General features: G+C 36.2%; 1 protein-coding gene across 21 annotated transcripts in view; it reads right to left on the reverse strand.

Moving 5' to 3' along the window:
* Positions 1–13,666, reverse strand: part of SOX6 (SRY-box transcription factor 6) — a 378,804-nt gene that overhangs the window by 15,413 nt on the left and 349,725 nt on the right. For 18 of the 21 annotated variants that reach the window (XM_087745623.1, XM_087745624.1, XM_087745627.1 and 15 more), the window contains one exon: positions 2,217–2,450. In XM_087745623.1, coding sequence (XP_087601749.1) covers positions 2,217–2,450 — 234 coding nt within the window. The remainder of the gene's footprint in view (positions 1–2,216; positions 2,451–13,666) is intronic. The other 3 variants (XM_087745632.1, XM_087745618.1, XM_087745614.1) reach the window with 1 other exon arrangement.

Consider the following 13,666-nt stretch of genomic DNA (forward strand, 5'->3'; position numbering starts at 1 on the left):
AACTGACTATTTAATTTTTTACAATATAAGCATTAATCTGTGAATAATTCCATACCTTTGTAATACAACGCACAGTGTTGTGGTTAAGTAAGGTCTACAACCATACTTTTACTGTTAAAAGCTTAACACGTTGCCTAGGGATACGTGCTGCTTTGATAGTTTTATGAGGATTTGGTTTATACACTCCTATTAATAGATACTAATGCCTTGCTATGTAGCAGAAAAAAATTATCAAAACATTACAGATTCAACAAAATTACGAAAAATCCCTTGCTGTCTGGGTGTCTTAAATTTACTAACCTTCTGGTATAAGCTTGGCAAAGTATTGTCACCTTACCATATTTTAAATCCTATTATGCATATTATCTTCTGGCCAGATGTAATAAATGCACAGAACTGCACTGAGAAAGTTACATTTAACAAACTTATATTTAAAAAAAAAGAAAAACAGAAAGCACATTGTAATTATATACACCACTTCAGGTACTGTAAACTCTCATTGAAAGATGCACCAATAAAAAAGTTAAAAAATTAACACAGTGTACACAGGAAGAGGAAAAAGTATTCAGATCTCTTGTATTGTTTATAAGGAGCTATCTAAACACTTGAATAGAGAAGGGATTTTTTTTTTCCAGGGGATAAGAAATGCAGAAAATAGCTTTTTTAGTGTCTTTTAGACGAATAAAATGATTACAGCTGTGGTAAACGTGGGTGGAAGCTATTCTTTTACCAAGATTTTTCATACATCAACAAATGGAAAAGTTGTATAAATATTATCCGTAGCCAGCAATACTCTGTGTCAGTTCTAATATTTCAGTCTCTTTTCTCATTGTCCTGGAAAAGTTGCACAGATATTATATGGACATAGACTTATTTGTGGCAGAGCAGATACTGACAGGTTAATTCCATGGTTAACAAACACTCAATTGCTGGCACTTCTGAAATATTTATGCTGGAAGTTTACATTTTAATGAATACAGTTACTATGCTCCTAATAGTTTTTTCACAGAATGCACACAAATAATACAGATTCCCTACAGCTGCCAACACTGAAACAGTGCAGGTTTTATACAAAACTGAAAGGCTATTCATATAACTTACTTATATGGTAGACAAAAATATGAGAACTACTAAGTAAGATTTTTAAAGTTTTAGGACAAAGTAACATTTATTTCTATGTATTCTTGCCTCTGAACTAACATGCAACAAACTTTGGTAAGAAGGTATTTGAACTCAAAGTTTACAATAAAATTATTACAGAGGAAACTTGATTTTTATTTTTATTTATTACGAGTTACATGTGGAATCTGTCTTTCACTTCAAAGACTTAGAAAGCAAATATAGGTTTTAACATTTCACCACTCATTCTCACGTATGTTTCTAATTCTCTGGAGGGTTCTTAAAAAGTAAATCAAAATTTCTTAAAAATGAGCCAATTTATTTGCATGGTGGCAAAATGTAATCCATGGTATATTCCCTGATCATCCCAATCTATACAAATTAAATATTAACTACAGTGTCTTTTAACTAAGCAATATTTTAATTGTATGATGCTAGCACTTCCCTAGCTTTTTGAACACTGTAAGATTTTGAATCAAACATCATTTTGCACGTGAGCAGGTATGCATGCACATGTCTTTTGAACTGTGCTAGGTTTCTTTCTTTGACACTGCACTGTCTGACATAAACCTTTGATTTTGATTTTGTACTTTATTATTTTTTTCCCAGTAATTACTCCAGCAAGCACCATTTTGGTGATTTGTAGTTCAGGTGATTTCTAATGGGATCTTGCAATTAGAGCTTTTATCAGGATACACTCTTGCAGCAGATTTCACAAAACATTCCCTTTGACCGCTGCTAAGTCTTTAAAGCACGTTGTGACTCTGCTGTTGAAAATAAAAAGCATTAGGGAAGGGGCAGAAAGGGAAAAGGAAAGGAATTAAAATGAAAACAACCCATGAGTCTTTATTTGTATAAGTTTCAGTAATTCCAATTTCAGTGAACATCTCCCAAACAAAATACGTCCTAAAATTAGAGAAGTTGCATATCCAAGAAGGAAGTAATGAGCCTCTGTCACCAATAAAAATAACCTCATCTTTCCACAGCTCCAAAAATAACTAACTTCTGCCAGTTGCCACTTCTATAGCAGAACCTTCTAAGCTTCCCTCAGTTTTGGTTCAGTCACAGTCATGATTTGTTCATTGTCTTGCACTTACCTAGGATTTTGCTAATGTTGGAGTTGTGCATGTCAGGGAAGGCTTGGAGAATTTTTCGACGCTCATCCTTTGCCCAAACCATGAAAGCATTCATTGGTCGTTTGATGTGCGGTTCGCTACTGGCTCGGCCCCGCGAATCCCGATAGACTCGAGCTTCAGCCACAGTGGCACCTCCTGTTGGCCAACAATAATACTGCTGTAGTTTAGCTGCAGAGCCATTCATTGCTTTACTTCCTGTAATGTCAGGGCAGGAAGAAACAAGATGGATGCAAAACATTATTATGTGGATTACGCAAGTGCTTTCAGTGCTGTGTTTATTTTAGCCTCATTCTCTTTTTCTCTCTCTCTTTTTGCTGCCAGATCTATGAGAGAGAGAGAGAGAAAGGATATCCAGTGATTTCAGTGTAGTTGCTCAGGCCCACCCAGCTGAAGGCATCAACATCTGAGTGAGGAAACAAATTGCACTGGTATTTCTCCAGTTAAGGTATGGTGATTTGAAAAAGTTTCCATTTGGGACTTTAACATACCATACATGTTCTGAATGCTCAACAAAACTCACTTAAAAGTTACACTTGAGAATCCAAACTGATGTAGACCTGTTCACGCAAGTAATTTACAATGACTTTGCTGCTTGAGCAGTGAAGCACATGCCAAGCATTTCATAAAATAAATTATATAGTACACCAGGTACATGCTGCTAGTTTTATGGATCCAATTATATTTGGCGCTCAACATTTTAAAGTCGCATCTGCTTAGTTGAATTTTAGATATGTCTTGGAGCATTCAATCACATATATGTAATAAAACTGTCTGCCTTCAACAGGTACACGCACAGCATCCTGCAGCTTCCAGAATGGGAGACAAGCATGCCAGCTTCTCCATGCCTGCTGTGCTTTAATGTACCCCAGTGTCCTGTCATTACCCACCATCAATTCAACTTGTAAATGCTAACCTTAACTGTTTTTTTAATGCATCCAGCCCTGCTTCTTTACCACAAACAGCAAAGCTTCATTGGGGTTTAGAGTTCACAGAGCTGAGTATGAGGTGTAGAACTAGTTAATACAGGAGAAAGAGATAACCGAGCCTAGATAAGGCATGCTTTTACCAGAAAAACTTGCGCAATTGTGATGATAAGATATGTTTTTAGGGTTATACCTTAGATATAAAAGAAAGGCAAAAAGTCCTTACAGTAGGAGTGACATACTAGGGCCTCATCAAACTGTTCATATAATTCAATATCTTGAAAAAGCAAGGAACTTGACAACAAATTCATACAGCAATAGGCCTCCTTTTTGTAAACTATTACAGTTCCCAACACAGATTTATTTGCCAAATAATATAAGATTAGTTCTTTACACTAAGTAAAACACTGCAGATTTACTGATTTCAGTGACTGACTCACAAGTTTTTAATTGTGCAAAAACAAAGTTTCCTAATTTAGTGTGAAAACACTGTATGTTAGGTATACCATTTTAAAAATTCTATATAGGAAATATACTTTCATGAAAAAAGTCCTAAAATAGAGGATGCATAACTAATACACTACCTTTTTGCCACCAGGTCCACAGTACATTAATTTCATTTAAAACGCACTGACCATATAGGATAAATTGATTTTGCTTTATATGGTGTTGACAGCCATGTTTATTGTGCAGTGAAATGTAGTGTAGTTTCAAACTGACTATATCCATCAACACAGGGCAATATGCTGACTACTGGGCCAGATGAAGACATACATTACCCTGAGAGCAAAACACTCATTCATATACAGCACTGTCTTCTCCTGAGGAAGAATGGTAATTTATGATGCCTCCAATGGCATTAGTTTACAACTGACACCGATTTGGCAATTTGTATACTAACATGCATGCACATAAAAGAAGACAGTTTTGTGGCAAATGTGAGATGCAAAACTATTTTACTACTATTATAAGTTAAGTACCATGCTACAGGTGTTCAGCATTTACAGGAGGCTGTAGATGCAGTCAGCTTTTTATTGCAAAAAGGAACAGTAGCTTTGCTGAGTGACCTGCACGTAGGACCAGCTTAGGGGCATGTATGGTTAATGAGGCTCTGTCCATTGTTGTCAGAAGGCTTTGAACATGCATATCAAAGATACCATCTTTTGAGAGAGGATATATTTATTATGAAACTATAATAAGTTACAAACATAGTAAGACAAGCCTGAAACATTTATTGAGACAAATGGCTATATAATGTGAGAAAAATCAAATATATCAGGTAATGGTTGTTCCATCTTTTAAAATAATATGATAAAATTTGTAACTAGGGCAATTAGGAAGTTGGTGACAAATTTAAAAAAATTAAATTACTTTAATTATTATTGATGCAAAAATTGTCATTTTTTATTCAGCTACTCTACTCACAGCAAAGGAAAGAAGATGTATTAGAATGCATATGATGATTTTCCATCTTTTACTTTTCCAAAGGTGCTTATTCACTATGGCTGAGGAGTTTGTCTTTAGCCCTTTCTAACACAATTTTGGCCTGACCTTTCAATCCTAATGCAGGCAATGAGTACCTTTACTAGTATCAAGATTATAGTCCAGCTTTTTAATGTGGATATAATGTAGATAGAATGAATAAAAAAAAGAAGGAAAAAACCCACCATAAATGATCTATTTTCAGAGAAAGATTATGTTAGAAAACACTTCTTACTTAAGAGTAATAAATTACAACCATCCCAAGAAGGCCAAGAAGCTCTGGCTGTATCTGCTTTAAGCAAGTCCATACTTGAAGGATTTGAAAAAGCAGCCAAAGAGTTGATGTTCTTTGTGCTTGATCTCTGGGGGAATATTTGCAAGTTGACCCATAGGCCATCACAAAAGCATCTGCAAAATGAATTTCTGCAAATAACTAAAGTAATATAATCTCTGTGTTCTTCTAACTATCTCAGAACTACAGAATTATGTTCAGCATATAAAGCATTACAAGACAATACTTCTGTTAGCATGTGATTCTATGTGGGAGCCAGAAAGTCCCAGCACCTTTTTAGCTTAGAAATGAAGCGCTAATGATATAAAAAGCACATACACTCAGTGAGCTCTTACAATTTGAAACACATAAGAACAAGCTTTCAAACTGGTTGTTCTTAGGTACTTCATCCTGTCAATCAGATATTTAGACAGTATTGTGCCCTATATAAACAATTTCAACAGGTTTTACAAAGTATGGATTTTTTTCTTATTGTGATAATTATAGTACTGACAGAGGCTGAATGAGATGCCTGAAATTTTTAAAGAAAAGATATATACAATTGCAAAGAAGTAGGTGTTTTGCTTCTTTCTGAAAATATTTTCAGGAAAGTCTAATAAATAATAAACCCAAAATAACAGATAAAACAAAAATGTACTACTAATGAAGAGGGAGAAGAGAGGAGGAAGTTGGTAATTGTCTCTCTATGGCAACTAATGCTCTATCTGCTAGTTACTGTGCATACTGCAGTTGCAGGAGGAGGTTTTGATTTTCAGAATTGAGAGTTTGGTCAGAATTAAAAATTATTGCAAAAGCAGTACAGTTTGGCTGCCCTAATGGCTTAGCTGGTAAAGAAGTCTACGCTTCAGCCTAAAGGCTGGGGCTGTCCTCAGAGTGACACTTTGAGCTTCTGAGGGTGTGGACTGCCTCCGTTCCTAAATGCTTTGCATTTGCTCAACTTGTCATGACTTTGATGATTTAAAACTAAAAGCAGATCAGAGGAGAATGATCAGGTTTTGTGGATATATGGCAGGCAACTCCTCTGTGGAAGCTGGATTCCAGACTAGACTCTAGGGACAATACTGGGTCAAAGAAGACCACAGAATGAATCTAAAAATGTTACAGCTTCATTAAAGTAATTTCAAACAATATTCTTGTTCCAAAAGAGACTGATTGCTCTCTAATGACAGTGCAGGGGAAGAAGAACCCCTGTTCTTTAGAAAGAGAAAAGAATCTGATCATCAACAGGAAAGATAAACATTTTCACATGAATTAAATGTTAAGAAACATACAGTAACAATTGTTACATTGTTTGTTTATTTATTCCTGTCTTTATCTGAGTTTCTGACCTTTTATAATGACAAGAATTTCAGGACAGGCACCATCTCTTAGCATGTTCCCTGAAATCTTGGCCACATTAGGGTTAATCCTATTGTCTTTAATGAGATGTGGTTTTACCTTCCATTTTATACATCATCTACCACAACAAAACCTCAGACTGGGCCTTTACACGTTACCAGAATGCAAACAATAATAAACATGATAGAAAGGAGAAAAAAAAGATGAGGAAAGAAAGAGAAAAGAGGTGACAGCAAAAAGAAAGAGATTTTTATCAGTCACACTGTTATTCCTTAATTACTCTTCACACTTTGGCCATTGATTCATGTTTCAAGTGATACATTTCCTTTGACTCCCCCCAGATAAGGAATCTTTGGCTACTCTAGAGAATATACTGCATACCGTCTTCGATAGACATATATCAAAATAGGATATATAGAAATAAAGACAAAAATCTTTCTAGGTTCCTAGTGTAAAAGTGACTGGTTAGTAGTAAAGCTCTTATCATCAGTTATTCATTAAGCTGAGATGACATTTTTGTCTACTTTGGAAAAGACTGATTGTGACCTCTAAAATATCTGGTCCTGTCTGTGGTCATAGAACTAGCACTGCTAGCAGCTTGCATTGCAGAGACCAGAACCTAGTGAACATGCAAACAGGAGTCACTCTTTCACTACTAGAGATGGGTTACTCATAAACATGGAAGTGCCATAAAAACAGAGAGCATGAAAAACCGGCTTGGCAGTCCCCCTTCCTGCTCTTAACCTGTGGACAGACAAATGCAGCTTCTATGAAAGATGTGGCGATATTTCGAATCAAATAGAAAAATGCAAATCTGGAAAGAATAGAATGACAAAAAAGTTTAGAATACAAGAATAATCATTTAACTATTATTTTGAGTTATTAAGTTATTGAACTTTTGTTAATAACTTAATAACTTTTTTTGTTCAATTTTGGAGAAAGTTACAAAAATTACTACTTCACTGTAATCTAAGCGACTTATAGCAGTGTTAGTGTAACATTTATCTGTTTTGCCTCTTGCCTGCCTCTTACTTCTTCATCCCCATCCACATTCAGAAGACTTTTTCATTCTTTATTACCAGCTGGAGAGGCAAAATAAATGGGTACCTCATGAACTATTGTCATTACTGGCATGTCTTGTCATCACTAGGCAAAACTAACACCCACTTGGAAACATGACTAGGTCTGGGACGGGGATGCCTGTAGTCACACAGTGGCACAAATGTTCTGCAGGGAAGTGTCTGTTTGTCAAGCTGCTTCCATTCTAATTGCTAAACATATATTATTCAGCTGGGATTTGAGGGCCGAACATTTCTTTTAGGCTGCATGTCAGTGAATGAAAAGGGGTAAAAAACTGAGAGAGACATGAGTGATTCATGAAATACTGGAATATTTAAATGAGCTCTAAAATATCTCACCTGCAAGGGTTCTGAAAGGTGCTAAGTAAATATTAAGAGGTGGGAATATACTGTAGCACAGGTTAGTTACATCCATGCAACACTCAGTTATGATAAGGCTTCTATTTTTCCTGTTAAGAGACTCCATTCTCTTTAAAACATCAACAAGAAGAACCAAAAGGGAATTCCCTAAGGTCAGCTCTGAGGAAACATAAACCTCTAATTCAATAACCCCGCTACTGCACTGAAAAAGGCCTTATTATTGCAACATCCATATGGAGTCAATTGGACATTAATGACTAATCAATCCCTCCCCTTTCTATTCTACTTATATTGTCACAAGCCATGTTTAGATTAGCCCATTTCCTGCTTAGGATCACTCAAGATGTCTTTTGTTCTTTCAGGGCTGGCCTGATGGAGGCAGCTTAAACAAACACACGACCCAAGTGGTGCAGGAGTTATAAACTGCCATATGTGAATGAACAAAGGGGCCATACTAAAGCCTTTTGTGGTATTTGTTAATGTTTTTCATCTGAGTTTAAAAAGACCTAATGACTTTGTGGTGAGCTGATGCATGTGGCTCGTGGCTTTGCAAAATGAAGGAAATTCTACCCAGTTATATATCAGCATATATTTTCCGAAGTGCCTTGTTTTCAGTTTTGGTGGCAGTGAGTTTACTTTTTTAGTACATTTGTTTTACATATGCAAGCAAAATTCTTAATCTCAATTAAAACACAGCACCAGTTTTGACAGCCATCTTCATAACCTGCATATACGTCTTTCCCCATTTCAAAGTCTAGAGCTAAAATTAATAGTGCAATATCTTCTGTGTGTGAAATCAAATCAACTATTCTCAGCTCTATCAGTGGTAGCAGTTCACTCACCAGTGTTTAAAGCGGAATTGTTAGTTGGGTCATATTAAATACTGAAACGATATTTCTAAATAAACTATTAGTACATCCATGTTCCACAGCCAGCCATGCCCAAATCTACATTATTTAAGTGAATTAAAACCGCTAAATGCAACTACTTTCTTGATGGCTTACACAAACAGCTTAGATTTCTTGACCATGTTTTATGGCAAAATTAACCCTCATGGAAATTTGGCATGGAATACAGCTAAAACAATACAATAATCTTTTAAATTACATGGAATATTAATTGAATTAATTAGTGCTTAAGGCCTGACTTTAGCCCTCAGTGGCCTACATAGTCCCACTTGTGCTGTAACATAAGAGCATGAGGAGTTATTCTGTGAAGATCCTTAAAACATCTAGATAGAATTTGGGATGAAGAAGCAGCCTCTACTATAAATTTGGGGAGATATGTAAGTGTCATAAGATTTTTCAATCATGTGCCACTTGCAGACTTCAAGACCCTTCACAGATAATTAATTAAATGCTAACAACCCCATTCTGACATATATATTATTGACAAAAAAAATGTGAAACGTATTTAAGATGAAATTTATTCATCCTATGTAATGACACCAGAAGTAAGGGATTACCAGTCATCAGGTCTAACTCCAGTCAACATCCCCATGAACACTATTGTTGTTTCCCTTTGATATTTCATTTCATACTCAAATGAGGAAAGTAGAGGCCCACAGAAAGGAAAACCATGGACAAAACACCCCAGCCCAAGAGAAATATTACTAATAATTATTGTTGGGTATCTGACAAGATCTATCAATACTGCAAATTGTTGTGGTTTGTTTTTTTTTTTAAGAAAAACTGTTGTTCTAACAGCTAAGCAATTATTGTTACTATATTAATCAATCATATTCAAAGTAAAAACAATACAAAGAGGAATGAACCGATCTAATTAACATAAAAATGTTTCCATAAGAGTAACAGCTTTATTGCCAGTGGAGCTGTTACTCACATAATTTCAAATTTCTCCTGACATGACAGTGTCACCTAGAACATCCAGAAAACATGATACTGATTTAAAACACAGGGATTAATTTTGCAGTCCTCAGTCATCCCTGACAGTTGGGTTTTTTTTTTAAATCCTGCCTGAACAAGGGCCATAGGACATGATCCATTCCTATTTCAGTCAATGCTTTGTTTTGTTTTAAGATGGAGGAATGACAGACAAGAATTCACTACAGAGAAAAAAGACAGCCTGACTTCATATTTGATGGATGTATTGTTCAAGGTGTGGCTGAACACTGTTAATGAACAACTTTGCTTTCTCCTATGTAGCAAAACAATGAATTTTAAAAGCTTAAGTACAATGTGGTTTATAAAAGGGAACTACGTTTAACAACGGGAGAGAGGTTTATAAAACCACCTCCCTCAAAATATGTGATATTAATGAAATGCAGAATACTTTGCAAAAGGTTTTAATGTGTGTTGGAAACATTGCTTTAGTGGCCCATTTCTTGCATTCAATCTGCAATTGAATTTGTTACTTTCTAGCATATGCAACATCATTCTTTGTATCAATATAACTAATTCCCTTCATCCAGTGTTTGTTGTTCTCACTTGTCATATCATATCAGTAATTAGATAGCAAGGACCTAGGGCTAGGATACGCATATGCCATTTCTTCTTGCCTTTCACATGGGGTGCTAATATTATAATAATTAATAATATAATTAGTAAATAACATATCATGAAGAGAGAGAAGCAAAAGCAGCATGATAACAGGAGCTGTAAGTTAACAAGTAAAAATAAATGTTAGGAAAAACTCTTAAGGCTAATTTTTCAAATATGCCGCACCTGTGCATTTGGGATTTGTGAGTGAAGCCAGGGAGATGTTTTTACAAGCAGGGCAATGGCATGTCCAAATGTGTTGCCACATTTACCTGGTTTGGATTAAAATGGGGGTTTTGCCACAAAATAGGGACTTACATGAAAATTTACAAATTACTCTTTTTTGAAATACTGCACTTCCTGTGAAACTACCCCTGCCAAATTGAAAACATAATCATTTAATATTTGCAGGAGCTGTGAAGATACTGTAATGCCCACCCCACACACATTTTGGACTGCCACATTATGTCAAAGTACAAATTAAGAAAATATTGTCCCCTTGCTACTAAGTTCTGCACTAAGTGCTTGCTTAGATACTTGGCATATCTACGTGGAAGAAAAGCAAATGCTATGAAACACTATTTTATTGCTGAGATACTGAGGTTCCTGAAGGAGAAAATGGTGTGCAGTATAAACTTAGAAAAATAGACAGTTGTACAAAGAGGACTTGTCTGAATCTGTATCAATTGCTCATGCTTAGCCAGAATGTATGATGTTCTTTCCTTAATGTATTCATATTTCTGCTCCACTCCCTGTGCTCAAGGAGGTAAGGAAGAAGGGCAAGATTCCTCCCTCCTCCATGCAGTGTGATATAATGGTGGCTTTCTCAGTCAGCTGAAAATTCAATTGTGCTTGGAAACGTTACACTAATTTAGGCAGCTTCGAGCTCCTTTTGCGATATTGGAGCAATACAAAGACGTGCAGAGCTAAGAATCAGGACCATGGGGTGTTTTACACCTGTGGTGGCTGTACATGAGTGTGAAAAAAATGTTATAAACCACTGAACTACTATATTTAATTCTTTGTTCACTCCACTTAAAAATAGCTAAGCAAACTGACTGATGCTTTCAGCATTTGTGACAATAATTTTCTCATGGGCAAAGATTTTCTGTGTAAAACTGCAGTCCACAATTACTTTTTACAGCCTTGTTCTAAATTCCTGAAAATAACGTTTTACTATATAATGGAAATTGTGACAATCCCTTAACCATAACTGTGCTAATAGGCACCCCTATGTAAAACTGCATGTACAGTGGTTGATGATACATCAGAAATTCTAACTAGAATTTTTTTAAATAAAGGTATTATTCTATAAGAATCAATTACTGTAGCATGGAAACAGCAAATGAGAAAGCCTCATATTTAGCAGTAGGAAAAAAATACCTAAGATAGTTGAAAATCAAAAGGTAACACTTGTGGAGGACATCCAGATTTATTATTCCAAAAGTGAGAAGCATAGTATATGTTAAATTTTAGTGTCTTGAGAGGAATAAGTTTCAATGCCACGGGAAGATCAGTCCACACACCCCCAGCTCAGATTTTTCAGCACTCAAAGTGGGAGTTCCCCCTGTAAAATGTTATGAGGGTGCTCGCAACAATGAGATTCATGAAGTGGTTGCCATCGGAAAAGTGATGGGATGGTTCTTAAAGACAGAACATCTTATTCCTCTCCCACTTGCAGGCATTGAGTTACTCCAGGGCTGAGGTGCTGAATCTCATCCAACACAACTGAAATACTGTGCCTAAGTACTTTATCCCAGATTCCTGATTTGTTATGAGTTATTCTGAAAAATTTAAGTGTATCACTCAAGTATCAGGCACAATCAAATAGATTCATGGGTGTTAAAAATGGCAACCACAATTAATGAAGGCCATCTTTTAGCATCTGGTCTAATTAACCAAGATACTAAGTTATTTTATCTTTAGATAATAAAGATCCCTTTACGGGATTTTTTTTAATCAAAGACCTATAACAAGAATTTAAGAGAATAAAACTTCCAGTACTTGAGCTTATTGCATTCTCTCTGGAAACACTTCTTTGTTTTCAGACAGCTTTCACTGTTTTCTGATTTTCATCTTTCCCCTCTCAACTGCCATAGCAACTATTACAAATATTTATGTGCGACAAATACTGGCAGGGAGAGGCATTCTTTTCTCCAGTATTTATGAAGCACTGTCACAAAAGTAGGTGATGCTTTGTCATGCATGTACTACCTGCTGTTTACACCTCTGCATAGGAGGGTGTTAAACAAGTTACCTCACAGGTTTGGATTGTGTTGGCAGCCTGCCAAGATTGATCTGCCTGCAAATATACGGGTCCCTTTCACCTACCTCTTCAGCTGCTCAAAGTCAACCTTTTCTGGAGTTAAGAAGAAACTGTGTCACCCTTTTGTATAAGCAATTATTTACTATTGGGCATATATGAGAATGTTGAGGCTTTGAGTATATGGTAGAGGTGCTCCTTTAAGAAAGCATTGATCTGTTTTTTACTTAAGAGATTTGCAAAGCCCAGGCACTTGTCATAATGTCTTCTCTATCACCAGGGAGGGAGAAAATAAAGCTTTGACAGATGGACAGAAATTTGGAGCTGGACAAGGCGGCAGTTTCTCCTCATCTTTAGATATCAGACTTGTGCTCCGTTTGTAGCTCCTTTTTCTCATGTTTCTCCCCACATGGCCAAGAAACTACCTTCTACATTGCAAAGACTCCCTGTCTTTCCCCAGTTAGCTCATTTATCTCCTCCACATGATCCCACATTCACTGCTGCTGCTGCTGCCATTGCAACCACTCATTGTTCACCATGTTCTTGCAATTGGTTAAATCTGTGGTGATGCCTAACACAATTTCTTTCTTTCTCTGCCATTCAATTTGCCTTGCTTTTGGGCAGGTAGAATCTCTCATTGTACTACAACATGCCTTGCAATGTGGCTAGCCCAAGTCAAGTATGAATGGGAAGTGCTAATTTTATGGACGTAAAAAGACAGACTGCTATTAAGTGCTGCAAATATTGAAAAATTCATTGACTTTGTATGTTGGTCAGCAAATCCACCATCTGAATTGCTGCAGAATGATCAAACAGATAAGGCTTAAAGCTATATAATCTCAAACAGTGATAGAAAAACACAATATCTGAACCAAGGAACTTACAAATTAAAGTAAGAGACAGCAGGCAGTGAAAGGGAGGACACAGGCACTAAGGAGGACACAGGCACTAAGCAGGACACGGGCACTAAGTCAATGAATTTAAGAAGATGGGCTGGTACCAGTCCCATGCCGAGGACTCCAAGACACCTCTTAATGACTGACTCAACATCTAGGTTTCATGGCAAAGGTTATCCTTTGGGAGACTTTAAAAAGTAATAGTCTAATACAAGGATAAAGTAAATACATAGATACAGATAAAGTGGAAAGACAGATCCCACCACATTATTTAAAATTG

The sequence above is a fragment of the Nipponia nippon genome, unplaced genomic scaffold, assembly GCF_047370975.1.
Source record: "Nipponia nippon isolate SJK-2023a ecotype South Korea unplaced genomic scaffold, ASM4737097v1 scaffold_10, whole genome shotgun sequence".
NCBI lineage: Eukaryota > Metazoa > Chordata > Aves > Pelecaniformes > Threskiornithidae > Nipponia > Nipponia nippon.